This window comes from Paramacrobiotus metropolitanus, unplaced genomic scaffold (genome assembly GCF_019649055.1).
Source record: "Paramacrobiotus metropolitanus isolate TYO unplaced genomic scaffold, Prichtersi_v1.0 Parri_scaffold0000267, whole genome shotgun sequence".
NCBI classification, from domain to species: Eukaryota; Metazoa; Tardigrada; class Eutardigrada; order Parachela; family Macrobiotidae; genus Paramacrobiotus; species Paramacrobiotus metropolitanus.
In genome coordinates this window covers 58,755-81,868 of record NW_026570487.1, presented here as the reverse complement: position 1 = coordinate 81,868, position 23,114 = coordinate 58,755, and the positions used below count along the sequence as shown (strand labels likewise).

At 45.9% G+C, this 23,114-nt stretch overlaps 4 protein-coding genes across 8 annotated transcripts; all 4 read left to right on the top strand.

Moving 5' to 3' along the window:
- Window positions 1-2,048: 2,048 nt before the first annotated feature.
- LOC129601707 (uncharacterized) lies at window positions 2,049-22,576 on the top strand. 3 transcript variants are annotated; one of them, XM_055500576.1, is made up of 4 exons: window positions 2,049-2,148; window positions 20,034-20,690; window positions 20,755-21,633; window positions 21,937-22,576. In XM_055500576.1, exons 2-4 carry the CDS (start codon window positions 20,037-20,039, stop codon window positions 22,129-22,131), a joined length of 1,728 nt encoding a protein of 575 aa, XP_055356551.1. In that variant the 5' UTR covers window positions 2,049-2,148; window positions 20,034-20,036; the 3' UTR covers window positions 22,132-22,576. The 3 variants fall into 3 exon arrangements, with proteins under 3 accessions (XP_055356551.1, XP_055356550.1, XP_055356549.1); XM_055500575.1 differs by lacking the exon at window positions 2,049-2,148 and adding an exon at window positions 19,822-19,902; XM_055500574.1 differs by lacking the exon at window positions 2,049-2,148 and having other exon boundaries at window positions 19,911-20,690.
- LOC129601708 (uncharacterized) lies at window positions 4,491-6,717 on the top strand. Its single transcript, XM_055500577.1, has 3 exons — window positions 4,491-5,299; window positions 5,356-6,210; window positions 6,272-6,717. Exons 1-3 carry the CDS (start codon window positions 4,616-4,618, stop codon window positions 6,425-6,427), a joined length of 1,695 nt encoding a protein of 564 aa, XP_055356552.1. The 5' UTR covers window positions 4,491-4,615; the 3' UTR covers window positions 6,428-6,717.
- Window positions 8,665-15,249, top strand: LOC129601706 (uncharacterized). 3 transcript variants are annotated; one of them, XM_055500571.1, is made up of 4 exons: window positions 8,665-8,705; window positions 13,064-13,747; window positions 13,814-14,683; window positions 14,746-15,249. In XM_055500571.1, exons 1-4 carry the CDS (start codon window positions 8,700-8,702, stop codon window positions 14,914-14,916), a joined length of 1,731 nt encoding a protein of 576 aa, XP_055356546.1. In that variant the 5' UTR covers window positions 8,665-8,699; the 3' UTR covers window positions 14,917-15,249. The 3 variants fall into 3 exon arrangements, with proteins under 3 accessions (XP_055356546.1, XP_055356548.1, XP_055356547.1); XM_055500573.1 differs by lacking the exon at window positions 8,665-8,705 and adding an exon at window positions 12,604-12,752; XM_055500572.1 differs by lacking the exon at window positions 8,665-8,705 and adding an exon at window positions 12,604-12,752 and having other exon boundaries at window positions 13,029-13,747.
- On the top strand, window positions 15,835-17,924 carry LOC129601709 (uncharacterized). The gene is made up of 3 exons (XM_055500579.1): window positions 15,835-16,643; window positions 16,714-17,535; window positions 17,608-17,924. The coding sequence occupies exons 1-3, from the start codon at window positions 15,960-15,962 to the stop codon at window positions 17,761-17,763; spliced, it is 1,662 nt and encodes a 553-aa protein (XP_055356554.1). The 5' UTR covers window positions 15,835-15,959; the 3' UTR covers window positions 17,764-17,924.
- Window positions 22,577-23,114: the final 538 nt, after the last annotated feature.

Here is a 23,114-nt window from a genome sequence, read left to right as displayed (position 1 = left end):
TTCATGCAATTTTGCAGGAAAATCTTAACAAGCTTCACAGGGCGTTGATTGATACTGTTTCACAAATCGGAACCGTTAGCCCCAGCAGTGGATGAAGTTGCTGTGTTGCCGACGGAATTGTGGACGGAGGTCTTCTCCTATCTGGACACTGTGACGCAGAGCAAACTGCGCACTGTGTGCGCAAAATGGAACGCTCTTCTGGAGTCTGATTTTTTGAAGGCGGATATTGTTGTCGACGGCGCGGCACTCTCCTTTTCGGATCTGTGCGAACTTGGTCAGACCTATTTTACGATCGCAGCTCTCTTTAAGCGTCTTTCCCCATCCACGCACCATATTATCATCGCAAATCGAGGAGAGTGGTTGACAAATATTGACATTTTTAAAGTGCTGGATATTCTGAATTTCATCGCACTGCGCAATGCCGGCATCCGACTGAAAGCCATCTTCCTCTTCAGATTGCAGATATCTCTGCTGAGAAGCCAGGATAAGGGCAAACAAGGAACTCAGTGCCGTTATCACAAGAATCTTTCTGCATACGCCAGTCCTTGCCCGCTTTCCAGCCTCCCACGCGGGAATCTTCGGTGTGATGAAATCCATTTGATCCGGTGCAACATCACTGTGGCGCATGGATGGATGGAAGCTGAACGTGAAAATTATGAAGAGTCGACAGCGCATTAATGGCCGCTTAGACTACGCGCTGTGGAGTGCCATGGAAGCGGGGTTGTTAGCGCCAAGTCTCACGGAATTTCGTCGCTTATCGAACTGGTTAAAGTCCAAACCGGCGGATTACGAGGAGTTCGATGGAATACACAGCCATGATCTGCAAGGTAGCACTGCACCGAGTCGCCGACACATCAAAGTTATGCTCGATGAAAACATGGGTGCCTTTTTTTGCAGACACTGTGTGTGACGCAGACGGCGGATCCGCGTCCCTCGCTACATTACCGCGGGAAGAAGTGGTGCGTGGATGGTCTGCAGGGTTTAAATGTGGAGAAACTGTCGCGTTTGGCTATGCATTTCCTCATCCACTTAATGAACGCCTTGTCTCGCTAATGGTTCCAGATTCATTCCAGACCGAGACTTATTTATTTAACTTTTCGCGGATTTTTTGTTGACCCATTGTTCACTTAGTAACGAACTTATTACTAACATTATCTTTTAATTTTTAATAAATGTTTTGATTTTATCGAAAAGTTTCAGGAAAGGATGCGGTGTTTTTGTACCAGGTCGTTAATTTTGTATTCGATTAAACGTGTGTACGTAAATCAAATTATTAAAACGCTATACCAGTAACATGCTGATTAATTCTGCATTACGATGATTCAGTATGCAGAATATTACTGTCTGTCACGTAAAACTCCTATCGTTTTCAAAGGTAAACAACTTCTACGTTTCTGCATATACAGTTCTGCACAAGATTATTACGGGGGCCATTACTACACAGTTCAACACAAGATTAACATACGTTGTACTCGTATGTACGTGTACTGAAGAGTGGCAATTAAGAAATCATCCTAGCCAAATAGCCTTTAAAACATTAGCACCAGGTTGGCAATGGGCAGAAGTGCACGCTGCCAGTGCCAGAACAACTACAGCAAATCAAACTCCAGCTGATCGATCGAAACAGGAAAATCGAAATTAGAAACAGGGTATATAAAATCTATTTTCGTCCCATTCAAGCGACTTCGCTAGCATAATTTTGCCATATTAACAATTTTCATCCCGGTGCCCCATTCGTACTGTCCTTGCGCCGCTAACATTCATGAACGATATTTTTCCATCCGTGCTTTCCGTTCCAACCGTCGCGCATGATTTCGCGCAATAGAAAAGCATTGCTTAAGCACCCATATCAATCGATTTTGACAGACGTTTGGCGGCATAATCTGGCAAACGCTACACTTTTGACATAGTGAACACTTTGAAACAGCCGGATGTAATGCATGATATCATCGCAGAGGTGGCAGTTTAGTTTGTGCATTCCGCACGTGCGCTGGTACTGTGGTACAGCCCTAGTAAAGCGTAGAAAGTCATGGGACGTCGAGGAATGTTGCCTTTGTCGTTTGTTTGACGAATTTCGATTGTTAGACGCGAAGGTGTCGGCGCTGTTGTACGTGAGCCATTGCGGACTACTCCTTATTCATCACAATTGTAAGGCTTTGATTCGTTTAGAGACGGGCATTGAATACATTGTACGTCTAGCTACAGTGTCATGTCATTATTCTGTACATTAAACTTCGGCATCAAAAACAAACCTGTCTTGCACCTTAATCGACCATGTACAGCGGAATCCGATCATCCCGCAGTGTATTTACACTGCTGTTCTCTCCGATGACCACCAGTTACGTAACGGACGCGTCGTGGAACTAACGGACAATGGGCTCTTTATCGATTTCTTCCATCGCGATCAGCGCCGCGAATTCATCCCGTTCGACACCGTATTCCGCCGCAGCACGATACCACCTTTAGACGCAGGACATCTCGCCAAAGCCTATGCCGAAACATCTTCGTCGGTTCCCGTGGGAGTACTGCAGCGGAACAGCCCTTCCGGTGCGTGGACATGGTGTCCCGCTGATATCGTCAGTCTGCCGGGCGGTGCTGGACTGTTTTTCCCGTTTCTGATTGTTTCCGCAAACGCGAAATTTGTTACTTTGTATACACTACGCTTCACAAACCATTTGTGCCCGCAACTTCCGGTTGTTGAGTATGACGAATTACAGTAAGATAGACTTTTGGAGGTTCAGTATTCTGTTGCGCTCCGAAGTTCATTTTATCATTTTCCGACCATTTTGAAACCGTTCTTTATTGTCGGCACGTAAACTCTCTGGCCTTCGTTACGCTTCTTTACGAATGTTTGACCAATAAACTTTTTCAAACTTTGCAGACTTTTATCACATTGCTAAACCGTTGCTTATATATTACGTGCACTTCATCCGGAATCTGTTAGTTTCAAATGGCTAAAACACGCAATAAATAATAATATCTTACTAAAGTTCATAAATTCGTATCACATGACGTTGACAAAACGTAGTGCCTGTAGCCAGTTAGCAACTCGAAAGTCTGGGCATTCGAAACGTGTTACAGCAATTTTTTCAAAACAATTGATTTAATTTAAAAAAAACTTATTCTTATAAGGAAAAGTGGAAAACACAGCGCAAAATGTATCGCTCTGCTCCAAATCAAATAACAAGCACATCGAGCACAGGGCGGTGCGATTAGTGAATCAGACGAAAACATACGAGGAAAAATGAATCGGACAAGATCAGAGAAAGCAAGATATGTGATTCAAAATTCTATACAAAGTAAGAAGCAAAGCCTGACAACACATCCTAGCGACCAACGCTGTAGCCTTGGAGCATTCCTTGGAGCAGAATTGTGCATGTCATCGCATAGGGCACAATCGATCGACACTGGACACCAGTGCGATCCCTTCCCTTCCTTTTTACTCAGTTCATTAAGCCAATATGTAATATCTCACATAACCAACAAGATGTGATCTTCCGTAATCTTCTGCTCACTGTATGTACTTTCTTTTCATGATTTCTGTGTTTGCCCAGCCGCGTGCTTACTTTTTACGATTTCTGTTGTTTGTCTAGCCGTACTTAATGTGGATAGATTATACTGTACTAATGATTCTTCTTTACCAAATACACCATCTTCCGTGTAACCTTTGTTGTTTATTATGTTTTGGAATGTCAAATGCCTTGAGGGACAGTGTCCCGTTGCACAAGTGTTTCCGGTTGGATCAGCTACTTACTGCACATGTCGCCGACCATCATCGCGCCATCCACCGACGTCCAGCTTGATCACTGAGGCACGTTATGCCAACGCGTTCTGTGCCGGCGAACTCTGCCAGTGCACAACGGCCCCCCAGCATACTTCGTGTGGCCAATTTCATAGCGCATGACACATTTCACCAGGCACTCAAATGATTTGGGTCCGCCATGGACCGTTGACGTCTATCCATGGACCCGTTGGCGTCTCCCGCACCAGAATCCCTACTGCGACGACGGCCTGTTGTAGGTCATACAAATTCATCATATCCATCCGATTGATTGGACGGGGTGAGAAGATGCTGCCAAAAGGCGCGAATTCACAACCAGGATTCGGACAGAGCAGATCGACGAAGAGGCCATCGTATGCCACGTCCACTACTTTCCCGTAGCGCATCCGCTGATCGCTGCCCAGAATGTACACAGCGTTATCGCGTTTCGTAGTGCTGCACATGGTTGACAATTTCCACGTACAAAACTGGAAATGGTGTTTTGCCACTTAGGACGAGGAAGCAACTTGGGTGCACACTTAACAAAATCTGTCCAAAATCTGCACACATCTGTGTTGCCAGCCTGCAGCTGCAAGCTTTCTGGCAGCCACATTTTTTCCGGTAGCGCAGTGCGCACCGCCCATGCCGGTTGGCGATCACGTTATCCTGCCAGTCATACGCTGCATTTTGCCAGCGCTGCAAAAATGTAGATCCGCATGTACGACTTCTGTTTTGTACGGTAACATTAAATTTGATAGTTTTCTGAGGGCGCAAACAGAAACTAATTGCTTCTTTGACACTTTGCTTGTTTTAAAACGTCGAAGATTTGAATTGTCACATCATAGAATTGTGGCAATGATCCGAAGAAACCGACCGTGGAACACTGTAGACGTGCTGGGCGAGGACGGCCTGTTTCGTTACGGGCGCGTGGTGGATGTGGCGAACCACGGGCTTTACATCGACTTCTTCTGTCTCGGACGCCGCCGGGAATTCATCCCTTTTGAGGGGGTGTTCCTGAATGATGACGGCCGATACCTGGACCAAAACGACCGGGCCCGCACCAATCCTCCGCCTGAAATGCCCGCAGAGGTTCTGGTGCGCGACACTGCATCGGGCGCGTTTACCTGGTTCCCCGCGCAGTTAGTCGTGAGAGAAGTCGGCATCGCGCACTCCAAATACGCCGTGGCTGTTATTCAGCAAGGAAAACCTGAGAAGTGCGCAGATGTGGTTCCTGTGTCGCGTATTCGCTGGAAAAAGGAGTCCAGTGCGCTGCAGTCCCCGGTCGAGGCCGAAATCGGGAATCTGCCAAAGTGCGTGGCGAAAGGGAGGTTCGTCAAGCGCCCACTACGACTGCCGGAAAGTTGTCCCATACATTTAGTGACAGCCGCACTGAAGGAGCAGAAAAGTGGATCCAATTACCAGCATTGGTATGCTGCCCAAGCTGAGGCAGTGAACACTGCGGACGGCTGTGCAGTGTACATTCAGCGTCGATGCTCTGTTGCAGTGGAAAACGCTGTTGATCAATTTACTAAGGAATTGGTAAGGAAGGACGTGTTATGCTACGGTGCGTTGTCAATAGTCATGGGGTTTTGCAGGGCAATCTCAGCAGTTTTCACGACGCGTTATTTGGTTCCGTTTTGCGGATGCCAGAACCAGTAGTCCATATTTTAGAATCGGATGAAGTCGCTGTGTTGCCGACGGAATTGTGGAGGGAAGTCTTCTCATACCTTGACACGGTGACGCAGACCAAACTGCGCACTGTCTGCGCAAAATGGAACGGTATTCTGGATTCCGCTGGATTAGAGGAGCATATTGTTCTCGACAGCGCCGGACTCATCTCGTCGGATCTTTGTGAAGATCTTGAACGGACCTATTTTATGATCGCAGCTCTCTTCAAGCATCTGTCCCCATCCACGCATCACATTATCATCGCTGATCGAGAAGATTTTTTGACGGGAACTGAAATTACGAAATTGCTGAATATTCTGAAATTCATTACACTGCGCAATGCCGACATCCGGCTGAAAGCTATCTTCCTCGTCGGGCTGAAGATGTCTCTGCTGGGAAGCCCGTATGATCACCAACAAAAATCTAAATGCCGGTATCATCAACATGTTTCTGCTTCCGCCAGCAATCCTTGCCCGCTTTCCACTGTGCCACGCGGAAATTTTCCGTGCGATGATATCCATTTGATCCGATGCAACATCACTGTGGCATGCACGGATCGATTGATGCTAGACGTGAAAATTATGAAGAGTCGACAGTGCGTTACTGGCCGCTTAGACTACGCGCTGTGGAGTGCCATGGATGCGGGAATGTCAGCGCCCGGTGATACGGAGTTACGTCGTCTCTTCAACTGGTTAAAATTCGAAAAAACGAAACACGAACTGGTTAAAAGTCCAAATTCAATGCCAGATGATTGGAAGAAATACACTGCTATGATCTGCAAGGTAACACTGTCACCGATACATCAAACACTACGCTGTACGGAAGCATGCGTGTTTTTTGCAGACACTGTGTGCGACGCAGACGGCGGATCCGCGTCCTTCGCTGCATTACCGCGGGAAGAAGTGGTGTGTGGACGGTCTGCGGTGTTTGAATCCTGAGAAGCTGTCGCGTTTGTCACTCCATTTCCTCAACCTATTGATGAAGGCCTTGCCTTGTTAATTGTTTCGGGTTGCGCTCGTGCCGGACCATGTACAGGCTTTGTAGCAGTGCGTGCTCCCGAGATTAATCTATTTAACTTTTCGCGGATGTTTTTGTTAAAATTTAATCTTTGTTGGCTTTGTTAAGTACATGTTACTAACATTATCTGTTAATTTTTAATAACTTTTTTAATTTTATTTCTTGATTCACGGTCCCAGGAAATGTTACGCTGAATCTGCTCGTCCAACTTATGAAGTCCTTGCCTCACTTGAGTGAGGTTGTTCTTGGTCTTGATAAACCGGTTTACGTGGCTGTGGGCTCGTTTCTTGACTGAACATAACTACCACACAGCTAGCAGTTAAACTACGTATTTCGCGGATATATGGACTTCCGTGAATTCCTCTTCCTGACTGGCTTGTACGTATTAGTACAACAAGAAAATTTCTACGCTTCCAGTTCTTCCATATGCAGTACTGTACATCTTTGCTTGCATGTAAAGCTTATCGGAATGCCAACGCCGTAACTGGCAGGAAGTCGGGAGCTACCCGCTGTATTTTCTTTAACGAAATTATTGCAGATTTACCGCAAGCGCGGACAGAAACCACCTAAACCGTCGCAATAGATTCCTCCGAAATATTTAGATCACTTGTATCAGTTGTGTGTGCCCATATAGGCATATACCAGTAGCGTAGCACGCTTTCTAAAACCGTTTTATGATTTATGTTTTCCTTAATCTGCAGTACTACGGTGGCGTCGATTCAGCGGGTCTATCCCCATTGGCCGCTATGAAATACAGGTCAAAAGTGGCCAGCGTCATAAACTAGTACTGTATTATGACCAATGACCACGTCGTTCCGCTTCTGCTTTGTTGTTGCTCTACATTAATCATTGCTCTACGATACGGACCATACGGTGTACAGTGAAGATCTTATTTACGCAGCAAATTTCCTCCTTGTACCGTTGTACGTATTATTCGTTTCGACTTTGACAGATTTTATCCGTGTGCATTGCAGCCCGTTGTGCTCGTCCTCAATAGCAGAACTACGCTTTCAAAATTGTTGCCTAAAATCGCCAACTATGCTGAGCACTACGAAGCACGATAACGCTGTATACGTTCTGGGCGGCGATCAGCGGATGCGCTACGGGAAAGTAGTGGACGTGGCGAACGATGGTCTCTTTCTATGTCCGAATCGAGAACGTGAATTTGTGCCTTTCGGCAGCGTTTCCCCCCTCCCCTCCCTCCCCCCGTCCAGTAAATCGGAAAGAAGCGAGGATTTTTCATGCTACAACCTAGCCTTCGTCGCGGTGGAGGTTTTGGTGCGGGAGACGCCTTCGGATCCCTGGATTTGGGTGCATGGTTACCTACGCTATGCACGACAAAGCTGGCCTCATGAAGTGTGCGGAGGGGCCGTTGTTCGCTGGCGGAGTTCGCACACGGGACTGCACTGCTCCGACATCGTTCCCACGAAACGCATTCGACAGCCTTGCGATCTGCCTGTTTATCTGCGGCTGACTGAGCAGCATAAAGCGCTGGATGCGGAAAACACCAACGGGCAGGGTTCGGCTGCTGACCTCGAAGTGCATCCTTTGCTTCATGCCCGCATCCAGCAGAGGAATTTATCGGGCGCATTTGTCACGCGTAATGTGGATGTAGGTAAAGAATTCCGCTCGTTGACCACGGAAGAAACCAAAGCGCTCGTTAAACGTTTAACGTGAGATCGCAGCTCTTCAATCGTTAACGATTGAAGAGCTGCGATCTCAACTTCTACTCGCCTGTTTTCGTGGTGAACCTCGATGACGGGAAGTTGAAATTTGAAATATGTTTACCAGCTCAGTGCTAAAGAGATTTCTGATCAAAGACACACAGCACAGTTGCAGGTACTGAGAGAAGCTCCGTTACGTCAACCGTTTTTTGTAGCAGGTTTTGAACGGTTTTCAGGGAGATATTGACCGCTTCCATGAAAAGTTGGTCGGCATTGTCAAATATCTAAAAGAACAGGCTCCGGTAGCTGGCGACGGGATAGCACTGCCGGCGGAACTGTGGCAGACGGTCTTTTCCCACTTGCCAACCATGGCGGAGACGAAGATGCGGACTGTGTGTGCGAAATGGAACCACATTATGGATGCGGCAGCGCTGCGTTCCACGATGGTCATCCGCAATGACGATTACACCCAAAGAGATTACGATGATTGTCTCAGCTTGGCGACTGTGCACAAACGCTTACGCCCAGGCACGGAACGCGTTGCCATAACGAGCCTCAATGACCGAACCTGGACGTCGGCGGATGGCGTGATGATGGTAGGCGACATAATATGCAGTATGTTGCTGATCAAACCCGAATTCGACTACCTAGCGTTCATTTGCGCTGCGTCAAACTGCAACTAATGATTTACGGCGATGTCACTAGTGCGTACACGGCCGGTGCAGGCCGCCATCTCGATTTTATTCGCAGGCCAAAGCCAAGTGCAGAGTGCATTTTAGAATACAAGGGTTACTATCTTTGGATGAAGGAATTCATTGCCGGATGCCGCAGTCTTCCGTGCGACGCATCTACTTCGCGATTGTCCGGTTTCATTGGTGTACAGCTCTCACATGAAATCGGATTATCGGTGGTCAACGGATAAGTTTGACGCGGAGATTAAAAATCGACATGCGCACCGCGCAATTACAGATAGGCGGTGATTTCGGCAGCACGTTGTGGGATGCGCTGGAGTCAGCTCTGCCGATTCCGAGTGCGCAGAAGCTCCAGCGGCTGCAGCAGCGGTTGCAACCGCACGGAAGGGATGAGGAAAACCTTATAGTAGTTGTCTGCAAGGTACAAATGCTAGCTGCAATTTACTAAAACTCGTTCTGCAACGACTTAGAAATTACTCAGCAGACATTTTGGTCTACAGATACTATGTGCGGTACAGTCGTGCGATCCTCGTCCGTCAGCGCATTGCCGCAGGAAAAACTGGTGTGTCGATGGTCTGGGAGATTTGCAGTGGGAGAAATTGTCTCGCATTACCCTACACTTTCTCGTTGAGGTTCAGAAGAAGACGGCTCGGAAGGGAGGTTGCACTGTGCGATGACATGCACAATGCGCATTCTTGGATAATTTTAGCAATAGGCGCTAGGATGTGTTTTGTCAGGCTTGCTTCTTACTCGTATAAAATTGTTTGGAATTACATGTTTTGCTTTTCTCTCAGATCCTATCTGATTCACTTTTCTCCTAGTGTTTTTGATAATTCAATAATCGCCCTGTGCACAATGGACCTGTTATTTGGGTACGAAGGTGTAGGATATGCTTTATACTGGGTTTTCCTTATAAAATCAAGTTTCTTTTAAATTTGTGTAACATGTTGCGAATACCCAAATTTTTTAAGTTGATACACTACCTACGTCTTCTTAACATAGCGAATCTAGCTTATGGATTTATCAACTTTTCGTAAAGATAAATTATGTAATTATCGAGATTAATAAGATTATTAGTTTTCTGTTTCTTTTTCCATCTGAAACTAACAGTTTCCAGAAAAAGGGCACGGAATATAACGGCAAGTTCGGCAACGGTTTCGTTCAGAAACTGCAATTTGATAACCTCTGATAGCGAATTTACAAGTCGGCAATGTGTCGGGTCAGAAATTTGTAGAGAAACGAAACGAAGATCAGAGAGGGAGAACTGCAATTTCGTCTACAGTATCAGTAAAAGAGATGGAAGTCAACCAAATCTAAACGATACAGTAATTTAACTACAAAACCTGAGAAAACAGCGACAGCGTTCACTACGGCCTGGCATACTGAGCAAGGGCGACTGCTAGGACTCGAACTGTTCACGCCCGAATCAAAATCCATTATCCGTTGCAGTTCCCTTCCAGTTTTGTAGTTTAACGAACAAATGCCGAGTAATCCGCGACAGCTTCTTCCATTGCAGATCTTGCAAGCCGTTTGCGCCCACGCTCCTATTTCTTCGCGCGGTAATGCGATGACAGACGCGGAACATCCTGATGCGCCTCCCAAAGTACCTGCAATGGAAGATTTCAGAACGCAGTTTTCAAAAGTCATAAATAGGATGAATCAAGGGTCACTGCCTGTTTTACCTTGCAGACGACAGTACCGCTGCTGATCAGTTGGTACCATTTAGAACTAAATCGTCGCGTGCTGTGCACTAAACGACAGCCGGATATTTCAAAGTACCAATTAGTAGTACAGTGCTTCACTGCATGCGTACGGAATGTGGATATGAGCGCGCGCGACCATTAAATTTTAGTCCTAAATTTTAACACGGGTAGTGCCACTCCAAAGCATCCCAGAATGCAGTCGAAACCGGCCCAGATCGTATAAGGTCGTAGGACGCGGGTGCAAATGCAAATTCACGCGAGCGGTGCAAATTCACGTCGCCGATTCGGACAGAACAGATCGACAAAGAGACCATCTTCTGCTATTACGGATTTACGACTACTCGTCTGCAGCGCATGCGTTGATCGATCCTAAACGTTCACGGTGGTATTGAGATTGTCGTGCGAGTGCATGGCCTATGTCGGACGGTGCTAATCGCAAAATGATTTTGGCACCTTTTAACTTCTTGATACTCGATACGTACTGTATTTAGCAAGTTTAAGAGCCACAAATAAGTCCGGGTGCGCGCAGAATATCCGACGGCTTTTTTGAACTTCAAAGAAGCCGCGCGCTATTGTTTACGGCTTCCGCCCTTTTGGTGGCTCTTAAACTTGTGTAAATACAGTACTCGAGTAGGGAAAGAAACAAATCCTGATAAGCTTAAGCGAGAAGGTAAATAAGTACAGATTAGAACTACCGAAAGTAATGCCTAACCAACAGAAGATGAGAACTATACTAGGCGTTCTAAATAAACCTTTTTTCGCGGTATGTACAGATACAAAAAAGGCTTCGCCCAGGAAATTCAATCAAATGAATAATTATGATTTATCCCCATTAACACAAACGGAAGTGTTACGGGACCTACCGGGTGTCTGAACAAAATGACCGTCTGTTTTATCATGGTGCGCTGGATCCGTCCTGCACTTAATTGACGTTGTCCGAGTTTCATTCAATAGAGCATTGCTTTCAACACAAGAAAGTTAAGTAAAGTCAAAATTACCATAAGGCTGAAATTTTTTATGAATTGTTTTGTAAAACTGGCTGGGTTTGGACGATGTCCTAGAAGCAAAAATCTAAAATTACCCGTTTCTAAATTAAAAATTTTTGCTATTCAACTAACGACATTAATGTACTTTATTTTACTGTTTCTGGTAGAGGGGTTGTTTCTCGTTTTTTACTGTAAGAAACTGCAGTATTCTAGCAACCGTGCTTGGCCAGTGCGCTGAATAACAGACTCTGCACGAGTAATTCTTGTGAAACCGGCAAACAAAGTTTTTGAGAGCAGATTTCTAACCAGCGCTCTAAAAGCTTCCCTGGCTAAATTTCTTTTCTGAAAGGGCAGTGTGTTAGCTACATGTCAAAGTTAAATTCGCATTTTTCGGTACAACCTGCGATGCAGCCAAAAATTTTAACCAAAAATGCTCGAAAATGCCTAACAAAAAATCGACATTTTTTGGAAAAGTCACAGTGTGTCATCACTGCATAACCCGTTCAGCATATGCAGCATGTCCGCAACTTTTTTTTTTATTGAGAGAAAACATGTTTTGCTAAATGAAGCAGTTGAAAATGTTCAAAAAGTCCGAAAGCGGAAAAATGGCACAAGATTTTATGTTTTGTGAGCTGGGACAAGAAACATTTCAGACGGTTTCATTTGGCATCGTCGCAAACGAAGACGGCCTAATTTTTTCAAAAACTATTTTAAAAATTGTGTAGCTAATAAAATTCTCTATCGAATAAGCCTAAAGAATTTACGGTGCGACAAAGGGTCTGCGAGAAACAAACAAAAACAGGAAACTGCCATTTTGTTCAGCCACCCGGTAATTATTGGAAGGAAGGAAATAAATTATCATAAAAAGAAAATAATTATTAGAAGACAAACTACTAAGAGATAAAACTGTTTATTGGTAAGATAAAGTTGAATTACTGTTGCTAATTAATGGAAAATAAGATACTTACTTAACGGTTGTTACTTAGCGTTAGCGCGGTAGAGACCGCCCATGTCGGATGGCGATCACGTCATCCCGTCAGCCTGACTCTGCGACGCTGTGATCATACGAGTACAGTAAGTACTTACCTGCGTGGCGTGCGTGCACTCAGGAACTTTCAAATGTCGAACACTTTACAGCATTAGAAAGCAGAACGGAGTTCTTATCTTGATTCTTATCGCCTAGTTTATTTTACGATTAATACATTACAGTGCTATTTGTTTTGGACAAATTGTCCGAGCAGCCTGCCTTTCCCGTGCAAAAAGTGAGTGATGGTAGTCAGCTGGATTTGAATTCAGCAGGGTTTCGTTTTAGGTGTTGGAAGTTGGGGACTTCCATATTTTGATTATCGTGATTTCTTTAGAAATCAAGGATGATTCGCGATGCTAAAACTTTACTTTAAAGTAGTGTTACCTTCAAGAGCTTCTTTATCAGAGTTCCTGAAGAGAAAGTCAGCTGTACGCTGGCTTGCTGTGTAGACCTTGCAGAGTACTGACTAATTTTTATGATGCATTTAAAACAGTTTCGTTCTTGATTCAAGGAAGAGCAACTTAAGAAGCCCTAGAACATTTCTAGCTGTCGACAATGGCTGTGGAATCCTTCTCATGGAATAGCGTGAACGTCTTGGGCGACGACGGTCTCTTTCGTTACGGACGCGTGGTGGATGTGGCGGACCAGGGTCTTTACATCGATTTTCTCTGCCCCAATCGCCGACGGGAATTCGCCGCTTTTGATCGTGTTTTCCTTCTGGACGACCGCCGATACTGGTACAGCAGCGATATGGTTAAGGAATATCCCACGCCTGAATTGCCCACACAAGTCCTGATGCGCGAGGCGTCCGGTGCCTGGACGTGGTTCCCCGCGGAGTTACTCATTCCGGCCCGTGATATCGCGCTCGCCCACTACAGCACGGCTGTCGTTTATCGCGGGGAACCGCGGGAATATGCGGATGTTGTTCCCATGGCGCGTATCCGCTGGAAGGCGCCCACGGATGGGCGGAGACCTCCTCCGACAGCTTTGCCACGAGTTGGGAAATGGACCTTTGTGAAGCGCAGTGTTAAACTGCCGGATGGATCTCCGACGGAATTAGTGAAGGCAGCGGTGAAAGACCGTAAAAATGCGGTCTTAATGAATTACTACTTCGACTGGTTTGCTGTCAAAACTGTGGGAGTGGCGGTTGTGGACGGCTGTGTGGAGTACATTCAACGTCGTTCCTGTGCTGTAACGGGACCCGACGGTATTCATCCGGCAAAAGAGCTGGTAAATAACCACTAGTTTTGCTGCAGTAATTGTTGAGTTGTAATTTTTACGGTATTACATTTGCAGAAAATTGTAAAGCGCTTTCATGACGTACTACTGAATTCCGTTTCACTGATGCCACAACCGCAAGCTCGGATTTCAATATCAGAGGAAGCAGACGCTGGAGTCGATGTACTGTCAACGGACGTGTGGGAGGAAGTCTTCTCACATCAGGACATTATGACACAAGCCAAAATGCGCCGCGTGTGCGCAACATGGAACGCCATTCTGGATTCGGCTTCTTTGATGGCGAATTTTGTCCTCGACAGCGCGGCATTGACCGAGGCAGACGTGTATGGAGACATTAAGCCGGTGTATTTTCTGATCTCTGCGCTCTTCAAGAACCTGAATTCCTCAACGCAGCACGTGGTGGTGGCTGACCGCGGACGGTGGATGAGAGAAAGGGACATTGTGGAAGTGTGCAACACCGTGAATTTCATTGTTCAGCGCAGTGCCGGCATCATGTTGAAGATCGTTCATTTGTTCGGGTTGAATTTCCGTTTGTTGGTTTCTTCGTATGACGACCATCTGAAATCGCAGTGTAAACCGCATCAGGTTCCCGTTTCCGACGACACTTCTGGCGCATCGACTTCCATCATGGCATGCCGTAGTCTGCCGTGTGAGAATATCCAACTGGTACACTGCACTGCCACTTTTGAGTGCGTCATCTCCACCCGGTATCATCGCCCGGATCCGTTGAAGCTGTCGGCCGCGTTCTCAGTGTATCGTCAACGTCTTACCGGCGATTTTCGCGGTGCGCTGTGGAGCGCCATGGAAGCGGAACGTGCGGAGTTGAGTGACGAGCAAATGCATCGCCTGTCTGGGTGGTTGACAGGACTTCAAGCACGCGTTCAGTTAACGAAGCAGGCAAGACGATATCTGGCCATGGTCCGCAAGGTAAGACTGCGTAGGTCAGCAAACGTGGAAGCGTCAACGGAAACTGTGTGTTCTTGTTGCAGACCCTGTGTGCGACGCAGACGGCGGATCCACGTCCATCGCTGCATTACCGCGGGAAGGAGTGGTGTGTGGACGGCCTGCAGGGTTTGGAAGTGGAGAATTTGTCGCGTTTGGGGCAGGATTTCCTCACCCAACTGATGAGTGTATTGCCTGACTGTTTCTTGTCTCCATAGTGCTGAATCCCGTAGCAGTTTGGTTAGATTCATCATGAAATTAATTGTTAACAATTGCTACATTTTATTCTTTTGTTGCCGATGTGTGAAACTGAAATTCTGGGATCAATCTATGCGGTGTGTGGCGGAAATTAATATAGCTCCTCTGGATAAATTTTATTTAATGTTGCTAATTGTTTTGTAATCGTTTTTGTTTTGCCCACAGTTTGTTAACGTCTGAAGGATACGTAAGCAGTTGTGTTTTTACGCCCATTTTCAAATTGCATTGCTTTTTTTCTTATCAATTGCTGCTAAAATCAATTGTTTTTATTTTTTCGCATTAAAGTCTGGTCGCTAAAAACGTTGTGGCAGGTTGACCGTGAAATCGATGCCGCGATACCAGTTGTTGAACTGATGGTATTGTATTTCTGGTGAATTTTAATGCGCATTTTATGGACAATATTTATTTTTATATTAAACGGAACTCCTGCAGTGTACGTAGTGCTGAACATGGTTGACAAATTGAAACCACAAATGGGAAGCGTGTTTTGCTACTTAGGACGAGGAAATGGTTGGGGTACTATACACACTGCAACACTTAAAAAGAATATGTCCAGAATTTAAAAAACACATTTCAAACGAACATTTGGTACAGTACAACCAACCGCTTTACAACAAAGAATGATGTGCTGCCAGTGCCTGCCACTGCATGCGTTGCGTGTACTAACACCTGTACTACCATGTACAAACATGGTACTGTAGTACAGTATGTGTGTGACAGTCTGTACAGTGTACACACGTTGCTTTCTGGCAGCAGCGCACTTGTATCGGTAGCGCAGTGCACATCGCCCATTCCGGTTGGCGATCACGTTATCTTGCCAGCCGCACGCTGCGTTTTTTGCCAACGCTGTAAAATTGTAAATCCACCTGCAGCAAAATTCTCAGAATTTTTCTACGGTAACATTGGATATTTTGAGAACGCAGAGCGAAGCGACTTGCTTTCTTGCCACTTCTAATTTTTTCAACGTTAAAGATTTGTATCGTTACGTCGTAGATTTGTGGCAATGATCTCAAGAACCCGACCGTGGAACAGTGTAGACGTGCTGGGCGAAGACGGACTGTTTCGTTATGGACGCGTGGTGGATGTGGCGGACCACGGGCCCTTTATCGACTTCTTCTGCCCCGGACGCCGACGAGAATTCATCCCTTTTGAGGGAGTATTCCTGAATGATGATGGGCGATACATGGACAAGAAAGACCGGGCCCGCACCAATCCTCCGCCTGAACTGCCCGCAGAAGTCTTGGTGCGCGACTGTGCATCGGGTGCGTGGACGTGGTTCCCCGCGCAGCTAGTCATGAGAGAAGTCGACATCGCGCATTCCATATACGCCGTGGCTGTTATACAGCACGGGAATCCCGAGAAGTGTGCAGTTCTGGTCCCAATGTCCCGTATCCGCTGGAAAAAGGAGGGCAGTGCGCTGCAAACCCTTGTTGATGCCGAAGTCGGGAATCTTCCAAAATACGTGGCGAAGGGGACGTTCGTCAAGCGCGCTCTACAGCTACCGGAAAGTTGTCCCATACATTTATTGACAGCAGCACTGAAGCAGCAGAAAAGTGGAATGAATTATCAGCACTGGTATGCTGCCCAAGCCGGATGTGTGGACATTGCGGACGGCTGCGTGGTGTACATTCAGCGTCGATGCGCTGTTGAAATGCAGCCCGACAGTGTGCATTTGACTAAGGAACTGGTAAGAAAAGACAGGCTGTCCTATTGATTCATATTTACCAGCACCGACATTTATTCGTGCATTTTCGTAGGAAAATCTGAGCAAGTTTCACAGCGCGTTGATTGATACTGTTTCACAAATCTCGGAACCGTTAGTCCAGATTTCAGCAGTGAAGGAAGTCGCTTTTTTGCCGACGGAATTGTGGACGGAAGTCTTCTCACACCTGGACACGATAGCGCAGACCAAACTGCGCCCTGTCTGCGCAACTTGGAATTCTCTTCTGGATTCGGCTTTACTGAAGGCAGATACTTTGCTCGACAGCGCGGCACTCACCTCGTCGAAACTGTGCGGACTTGGTCGGGCCTATTTTATGATCGCAGCTCTCTTCAAGCATCTTTCCCCATCCACGCGCCACATTATCATCGCAGATCGAAAACAGTGGTTGCCGCATAGAGACATTATGAAAGTGCTCAAAATTCTGAACTTTATTACACTGCGCAGTGCTGGCGTCCGGTTGAAGGCCATCTTCCTCGTCGGACTGAAGATGTATCTGCGGAGCAGCCCGTATGAGCACCAACAAGGAACTCAATGCCAGCATCATCAACACCTTTCTGCTAACGCCAGCAATCCTTGCCCGCTTTCCAGCCTCCCCCACGGGAATTTTCCGTGCGATGATATCTACTTAATACGTTGCCGTATCACTGTGGAATACACGAGTCGATTGAAGCTGGAGACGAAATTTACGAAGAGTCGACAGCGTATTACGGGACGTTTAGACTACGCGCTGTGGAACGCCATGGAAGCGGGGTTGTCAGCGCCCAGTGGCACGGAATTGCGTCGCTTATCTAACTGGTTAAAATTCCTATATATAAGATTAGATCCAGCGTTCAATGGGAATTCGATGATCCGCAAGGTAGCACTGCGGCGAATCGCCGACACATTCCAAGGCTATGCGCTTTACGACAACATGGTTTCTTTTTTGCAGATACTGTGTGTGACGCAGACGGCGGATCCGCGTCCCCCGCTGCATTACCGCGGGAAGAAGTGGTGCGTGAACGGTCTGAAGGGTTTGAAAGTGGAGAAACTGTCGCGTATGGCCCTGCATTTCCTTATCCAACTAATGAATAACTGGCCTTTCTAAGTGTTCCAGATCCTTGCTAAACCGAGATTTGTTTTCTTAATTTTTTGCGGATTTTTTTGTTAACTCATTGTTCACTTTGTTACGAACTTATTACTAACATTATCTGTTAATTTTTAATAAATTTTTTGATTTCATCCCCGTCTCAGGAAAGAATGCTTGCGTTTATGTATCAGGTCGTTAATTTCGTATCCGGTTATATACTTTATGTAATGTACGTGTACGTAAATCCAAATTATTAAAGCGCTGTAACCAGTAATGCGCTGATTGAGTGTGCATTACGATGATTTAATACGAACACGATTACGGCATCCTTTGCAGTATGCTAAACTTCTCTTTTTCAAAGCTGAACAACTTCTCCGTGTCTGTATAGGGGGAAATCGATAGCATACTATACACCTTCCCTGTACTGCTCCAGTCATCCGTATGGATTTCCACGTTATGGCTGAACAGGGATTTTTAAAAGCACTGCATTTATACCTGCACACTGATGCAGGTACATGTACCGTGTAAGGCGGGCCGCGGTAGTGATAAATATATATATATATATAAATATATAAATATATTATATCTATATAATCAACAAAGTGCTGCAGTCAGTGCAGTGACAGTATAATTTGCATTTTGCTGTGCGTCGCGCAGGCAGAATCCTGGAAACGTGTACAAATCTGGTTCAAAAAGGCACATTTAACACTTAAACTGATTCCCGCCATTTATTCTTCATTTTGCAACCAACGTTGCGCAGAAGAAGCCACTTTTTCGCCCAAAAATCGAAAATCAAAAGGATGGAAGATTTCGAAAACTTTCAAAATTTGAGCCAAATCACGGTGCCACTCCGGGCGGTGCCACCTGCGTCACGCGCCTGAAGTCCATAAAATTCGTTTTTCTAACGTTTAACTCTGAGGTCTTTGTGAATCTTCATGTAAAAAACAGGAAAGAGATTTTCCAGGAATACAGGGCAGTTTGAAGGTAATCACTCATGCGCATTTCGAGATACGCTTGCTAAAGCGACTTTACAGCAATCAATGTGGAGGTATAAATGTGGCGCTTTTAAAAACCCCTGTTTAGCCATGACGTGGAAATCCATACGAATGACTGGAGCAGTACAGGGAAGGTGTATAGTAAGCTATCGATTTCCCCCTATATGTACAGTTCTACATATTTATATATACTTGCATAATCATGTAAAATACACACACTCTATCTGTACTTCGCTTTGACCATTATTTCGAACACTTGCACTGTATGGATCAATGTTTCTAACACTCGGCCGAGTAAACAGCCGCTTTACCCGGCGACTACTTGAACAGGATAACTGAAATGTCTATGCGTTACGTAGGCTGCAGCATGTAGGACGCAGTGTAGCATGTTAAGGCCGACTAAATGCGCCGACTGAAATGCCGAGTGTTAGACTCGCAGACCAACACGGGCAAAAGTGTGTGGTGAGTGTTAGAAATATTCGTGCAACAGTGCAACAGCAAGTCGAACAGTGCAACCGTACGAAATATCGGTCAAAGCGAAGTACTCGTATTTACGTGCACTGACGAGTGGCAATTAAGAAATCATTTTAGCCAAATTTGCCGTAAAAACATTAGCATTACTTAGGTAGGCAAAGGCATACATGATACGTAAAATTTTCATCCCATTCAAGCAATTTCGCTAGCAAAATTTTGCCATATTTCTTAACAATTTTTATCCCGGTGATCCATTCGCACTGTCCTGGCGCCGCTTAACGTTCATGAATTATTCTTTTCCATCCGTGCTTTCCGTTCCAACCGTCGCGCATGATTTCGCGCAACAGAAAAGCATTATTTAGGCACCCGTATTGATCGATACAGTAGACAGACGTGTGTCGGCATAATCTGGCAAACACTACACGTTTCGGCACAGTGAACACTTTGAAACCAGCCGGAAGAAATGCATGATATCATCGCAGAGGTGGCACTTTATTTTGGGCATTCCGCACGTGCGCTGGTACCGTGGTACAGCCTTTAAGCGTTGAAAGTCATGGAACGTCGAGGAATGTTGCCGTTTGTTGCCATTGTCGTTTGTATCAGTATAATAAATCTCGATTGCTAGACGTGAAGGAATCGGCGCTGTTGCGCGTGAGCCATTGCGGACTACTCCTTATTTAGCACAATTGTAAGGCATTTAAATCGTTTAGAGGCGGGCATCTAATACATTCTACGTCTAGCTCTAATACAATATGTCATGTGATTATTCTGTACATTTAACTTCGGCATTGAAAAAGATGACTTTTCACCGCAAAATAGATCATGTATAACGGAATCCGCTCATCCAGCAGCGTGGATGTTCTCACTGACGACCACCAGTTACGCTATGGACGCGTCGTGGATGTGACGGACAAGGGGCTGCATATCGATTTTCTCCATCGTGACCAACGCCGCGAATTCATCCCGTTCCACCGCGTGTTCCGCTGCAGCACGACACCACCTTTAGACGCAGAACATCTTGCCACAGCCTATGCCGAAACATCTTCATCTGTTCCCGTGGAAGTGCTGCAACGGAAAATTCCCTCCGGTGCGTGGACATGGTGTCCCGCTGATATCATTAATCTGCCTGGCGGTACACGTCACAACGCATACGGTGTGGCCATCGTTAAAGGGGGAAAGGACGGGGAGTGTATGGATATTGTCCCCGTTGAGCGGCTGCGGTGGAGAGTGGGGAGCGGTTGGTGGGCGCAGCATGGTCGTCCGGCATCGCTTTCTAACGAAGTTATGCGGCATTTAAGTACATGGCCATCGAGTGTTCTGAAGGGCACGTTCGCCAAACGTTGTATTAAAGCGCCTACAAGCTCTGTACCGGCGGAACATTTGCTAAAGATTCTGAATAGTAGCACGTCCGTGCCCTTTGTGGAAGTGGTCACCGGATATGTGTGGTACATACAACTCGAAGACTTGCGTTGGGCGGTAATTAACTTTCAAATTGGCCTTTCTTTCTTGTTTGGGATCCATAAAAAAATTCTGTTTGTAGGATCCGCCTTTGGCGAAATTGCAAAAGGAATTTCTTGATTCCGTTCCGCGTATGATTTGCGAGCTGACGACACCGTTGGTCGACTGTGGTGTCAATGAGGAACTAAACGCCCTGCCGACGGAATTGTGGCGCGAGACGTTTTCCCATCTCGGGACCTGCACACAAAACCGGCTCCGTCTGGTCTGCGCCACGTGGGACTTGATTGTGGATTCGCCGTCGTTGACTGCTAACATTGTCGTCAGCAGCGCCGAATTCGATGCGAAACAACCCGACCGGTTCGTTTACTATTTGACGGCGCCTATTTTCAAATGTCTCCGCCCATCCTCACAGCGCCTCATTGTATGCGATCGACGGCGGTTACTAGCGGACACCGATGTGTTTAAAGTGCTGGATATGTTGCAGTATGTCGGACAGGAAACCAGCAATTGCGTTCGACTGAAAGCACTGTATTTGGTGGGTGTTCATTGCCGGCTGCGAATCGGTGCAGCGCGGTATGATGCCTGTGAAATTCATCAGCCTGGGACAGCAGCGCCGACGGCGGTGTATGTTGATGGTAACCGCAGCTTTTTCCGGCTCGACTACTTCATTACATCGTGCCGCCAAATTGCGTGTGATTACATCAACTTTGTGAACTGTTCTGTGCATCTTGATTATACCTTTTTCGATGATAAAACAGTATATCTGCACCTCAAAACCAACATCCATACGGCTGGCATGAAGGTGGATAGCGATTTCGGGTGTGCCATGTGGAGTGCGTTGGAAGCTGGTTTGCCGGTGTCGACAAGCACCGAACCCCCCCGGCTTGCTTCGTGGTTAACTGTAGTCAACGGCCTAGCAGCGAAATTCGGCACGGACTTTTATGACCGGGAAATGTGCAAGGTGAGCCTGAGCTAGATCCAGTACAGCATTATGTAACTTACGTTCTGAATTTAATGCAGAATTTTTTCAACAAAATGCGTATAAGAAGAACGCATCAAGTGCACATAAATTGCCAACATTCCGTTCGAAGCGAAAACAAACTGTTTATTCTTCTCCGATCGAACCTTCAGATCATAGAGGCACTTATTTGCGTTAAAACGCAGCTCCCAATGTTTTTATCCTTCACTAATTTGCATATAAATTATCATCAGCGCTTGGAAAGTTGAAAGGCCACTACCATAAGCCAGTATTAATCGTTTGCAGATGTTGTGTGTCAGCCACACAGCAGATCCGCGTCCTTCCTTACATTACCGCGAGAAACGGTGGTGCGTTGATGGCTGGAAGGAGATGCAGCTGAAGAACCTGTCGCGTGTTGCTTTGTGTTTCATTTCCGCAATGCAGAACAATTTCCTCTCCGAAGTCGTCCAACATATCCGTGTCAGGCCAGGACACCAGTAATTCTCGAAGTCTGATTCGGATTCGGAGGACTAGTAAAATATCGGCTGTGAATTGGTGTATGTGTCCTAGTTGTGCATTTTAAGTACCATATTTCGCCAATAACCAGCACGAGTACATCTTATGGCATGTCATTCTTCGTGGAGCCGTACAAATAAGACCACCAATGTTGCAGTAATGATTATGACATTTTCATTGGCATGCCAGCTGGAGCGGAAACATCTGAATGTATAGTTGTACGAATGGTTCACCTTTTATCTAAGAACTTTCTAGGTTCTTAATCAAAAGTTTTTTGTACGTATGCGATGGCGATGTGGCAAGCTTTTGTTAATGTTTAATCACATGAGCGATTTTGAAGCAGTTCGTTATCAGTAGTAAAGTCTGTAATCCACTCCGCTAGCAGTAGCTGAAAAGTTGCCATTGCATGAATTGTCCTGTAAACAATTTAACTGTCGGATTACGAAACATAAGCAGTCGTTTACGATTGTGTACTCCAGCATTATTTCTTGTATAAATTATATTTCATGGCTTCTAACGTGATCGTCTGCACAGAAATGATAATAGAAAATCAAATACGAGTAATACGTATAATAAAAAATCATGGGAAAGCAATTCACCTTTGAGAACTTGCTGTATAAACTGCACTGCCGTACATACGTGCACAACTAAGCAGGTTGATAGTGTCAATTTTACATTAATTTTGCTTATACCCTTACCCGACTTTACGTAACGTCCTTTCCACGCGATCGTCATGTTACGGGCCGCAAAAAGGAGGGTGAAGGCAAGCGCGAGTATGTGCGTACTAATTCGAAGAATTTGCTAATGATTTCCAAAGCACACACTTACTGCACATGTCGATGTCGGCAATAAACGACCGGTATATTATCCTCTAGGACGGGAAAACAAAATTGACTTCAAGACGTTCATTGCGCGCAGACCTCGCCCGCTGTAATCGATGCTCATATAAAGTATCATAACACCATTTA

Excerpts from the sequence above, each read along its gene's own strand:
- LOC129601708 (XM_055500577.1), top strand. The coding sequence starts at position 4,616 with ATGATCCGAAGAAACCGACCGTGGAACACTGTAGACGTGCTGGGCGAG. Across the intron at positions 5,300-5,355 it reads ATCAATTTACTAAGGAATTG|GGCAATCTCAGCAGTTTTCA; the intron begins GTAAGGAAGGAC and ends GGGGTTTTGCAG. Across the intron at positions 6,211-6,271 it reads ACACTGCTATGATCTGCAAG|ACACTGTGTGCGACGCAGAC; the intron begins GTAACACTGTCA and ends TGTTTTTTGCAG.
- LOC129601706 (XM_055500571.1), top strand. Across the intron at positions 13,748-13,813 it reads TTCATCCGGCAAAAGAGCTG|AAAATTGTAAAGCGCTTTCA; the intron begins GTAAATAACCAC and ends TTACATTTGCAG. Across the intron at positions 14,684-14,745 it reads ATCTGGCCATGGTCCGCAAG|ACCCTGTGTGCGACGCAGAC; the intron begins GTAAGACTGCGT and ends TTCTTGTTGCAG.
- LOC129601709 (XM_055500579.1), top strand. The coding sequence starts at position 15,960 with ATGATCTCAAGAACCCGACCGTGGAACAGTGTAGACGTGCTGGGCGAA. Across the intron at positions 16,644-16,713 it reads TGCATTTGACTAAGGAACTG|GAAAATCTGAGCAAGTTTCA; the intron begins GTAAGAAAAGAC and ends GCATTTTCGTAG. Across the intron at positions 17,536-17,607 it reads GGAATTCGATGATCCGCAAG|ATACTGTGTGTGACGCAGAC; the intron begins GTAGCACTGCGG and ends TCTTTTTTGCAG.
- LOC129601707 (XM_055500576.1), top strand. The coding sequence starts at position 20,037 with ATGTATAACGGAATCCGCTCATCCAGCAGCGTGGATGTTCTCACTGAC. Across the intron at positions 20,691-20,754 it reads TCGAAGACTTGCGTTGGGCG|GATCCGCCTTTGGCGAAATT; the intron begins GTAATTAACTTT and ends TTCTGTTTGTAG. Across the intron at positions 21,634-21,936 it reads ATGACCGGGAAATGTGCAAG|ATGTTGTGTGTCAGCCACAC; the intron begins GTGAGCCTGAGC and ends AATCGTTTGCAG.